General features: G+C 42.8%; 1 gene segment (V, D, J or C); it reads right to left on the bottom strand.

Annotated features, from left to right (window-relative positions):
- Positions 1-749: 749 nt before the first annotated feature.
- Positions 750-1,329, bottom strand: LOC107133764. The segment is given in 2 exon segments: positions 750-1,086; positions 1,213-1,329. Coding segments are annotated over 2 exon segments (366 nt in total).
- Between the last annotated feature and the right edge of the window lie 1,330 nt (positions 1,330-2,659).

The following is a 2,659-nucleotide window of genomic DNA, read 5'->3' as shown; positions in this document are numbered from 1 at the left end:
TACATTGTGGAAATAATGTACATTGAAAATCCTGAGGAATGGTGTTCTCACTCACTAAATACCTTTTCATTATAGAAAAATGATTCCTTTAGTTAGGAGTACATATTATCCAATAGAAAATTCAGGTACAGTGGTCTATTGACTTGCGATTCTATAAAAGAAGGAGATTCCACTCTCAATCTCTCCTGCTCAGTTTCTTACCTATGGGTTTAGAAATCAGTGACATTGATGAAAACCTGCACTTACTCTCTCTCACTCCCATGACAACATTACTAAGACTTGTCTCAGTTGAACTTCCTTCAAGAAAAGGCAAAAAGGAGATCACCCATCCAGGGTCACCCTGACTGAAGTGTGGTGGATATGAAATGAATAAAACAATGTCATTGATACCAAAATGCACCTAGGTGGGCCTGCACCAAGGAGGGACTTGGAGGCATTTATAATGAAGATTTCCCTGATAACTGAAGGAATTGTACCTATAGGTTTGGACTTGACCCTCTCTTCCAGCAAAATGAAGAGTTTGGAGAGATACACATCCTCTGAGACCACTTCACACTGAGCAGAATATGCTGTCACTCTATAAAGAACATAAACTGGAGTATGTTTTGTTCATTATTTCACCATGGGACTAGAGGACAGCTGAATGGGAATTTAATTTTTAGTCAATGTTGCAGGAAGCTATCTCTTTAGAGTTTAGGAAGCCTCATCAGAGCAAGAAGGAGCTTTTGTCCTTAGGGGAGGTTTTGGTCTCACTTCTCCTTCAACTTGGCCCACTGTGGTAAGTGCTACTGCCTGCATATGAACAGCAGTAGTAGTCAGCCTCATCCTCCAGCTGCAGCCCAGAGATGGTCAGAGAGGCTGTGTTGCCAGTCTTGGAGCCAGAGAAGCGAGAAGGGATCCCTGAGGGACGACTACTAACATCATAAATCATGAGTTTACGGGTTGTTCCTGGACAATTTTGGTACCAGGAGACACCATTATATTTCCCAATGTCACTGCTGGTTCCAGCACAGGAGATGGTGACTGACTGTCCAGGAGTTCCAGAGACTGAGGGAGGCTGAGTCAGAGCAGACTGGGCCCAGAAACCTGGAAAGAAGAGTAAACTTTTAGTGTTGAATCAAATCCTGACCAAGGTAAACCTGAAAAGGATGAAACAAAACCTTAGCCCAGATGTCCCCAAGACCTCGTGTTTTTCAAATGTCACATAAGTACCCTGACTGAGGAGTGTGAGGACAAGCAGAGTCCAGTCCATGGTGGTGATGCCCCAGAGCACTCCCTCCTGAGACTCTAGCACTGGACCTGGCACCTCCAGACTTATTTATCTGCTTCATTGCCTCAGAGAAATGAAGGAGGTCCTCAATGCAAATCTGCTTCCTGCATCTGCCTCTCCTCAGCCCACTCTGCCCTGTCCTGAACTCTATACACTTTTACATCTCTCTTCTGAAGAGTTCAGATGAGCAGATATAATCTCCCTGTCTATAGATTTCCTGAGAATCAGAAACATAAATTGTCTATTCTTGCTTGAACAGGAAAGAAAGATCTGCTGAAGTGCATCACCTCTGTGAGCACCTAGTTCTTCAGTGTCTCTGCTGAGATCTCACTGTGTCTGTCACCCTCCAGGCCTGGGTCACACCTCACAGTGCCCTCTTCTGGTGCTCATTCTCCAAAATCTCTCTACTGTGAGGAAACAAGTCTGTCCACCCAGGAAACACCTGCTATGGTTGTTGTTGGTGGGGTCTCCCCAGAGGCAGCCGTGTTTCTGCCCCTCCCCTGTGCTATGTGTGGAAGCACATACAGCATCAAATTCTATCAGCATTTGAGTCACTCCCTGGTCTCTCACCACATGCCATGTGGATCAACAAGTCATCACTGGGAAGTAGTCTCATGAAGGAAACTGGGTGCCCCACCAAGGGCCATAGTCCTGACCTGATTCTGCAGTTTCATTCCTGTTTGAGCATTCCCAACTAATGACCAATTCTTGCTAAGTGACTGAATCTCAGTCTCAGAAGTGAGTTCCATGAATCCTTCTTCTGGTGGAGGGGATCTACAAGGAGATGAAGGCAAAATGGAAAGGAAAAAGTGTTGGAAAATGGGCCATTTTTATAAAAACAAGAGCTATTTATTTTAAGTTTTTAATTTTATCTTATTTTAATTTTTGATTGTGGGAATTGAAACTAGGGTTGCTGAACCACTAAGGCACATCCTCAGTGCTTTTTTATATTGTATTATAGACTGGGTCTCACTGAGTTGCTGATGGTCTTGGTAAATTGCTGAGGCTGGCTTTGAACTCATGATCCTCCTGCCTCAGTCTCTCAAGCTGCTTGGATTAGAGGCATGCATCACCTTGCCTAGCCAAATATTTTATATTTTAATTGATATTTTATATCTTAGGTTATACTACCTGGTACAGTGTATGTATAAATTGTTGAAGGATTAATTCAGGCTAATGAATCTACCTCACTTTGTTTTTTAAAGCAGCTGTATTAAATTGTAACTTGTATATCAACAACTCAATTATTTCATGTAAACACTCCAGTCCTCTTACTGTGTTCAGAATTGTGCAACAATCACCCCAATTAATTTTAGGGCATTTTCATCACACAAGAAGAAAAATGCATGACCATTAGCAGTCATTCCACTTGCTTTCTCCCTCAACATA

Source organism: Marmota marmota, unplaced genomic scaffold, assembly GCF_001458135.2.
Source record: "Marmota marmota marmota unplaced genomic scaffold, marMar, whole genome shotgun sequence".
Classification (NCBI taxonomy): domain Eukaryota; kingdom Metazoa; phylum Chordata; class Mammalia; order Rodentia; family Sciuridae; genus Marmota; species Marmota marmota.
The sequence above is the reverse complement of the archived record's forward strand: the minus strand, read 5'-3'. Positions and strand labels throughout refer to the sequence as shown.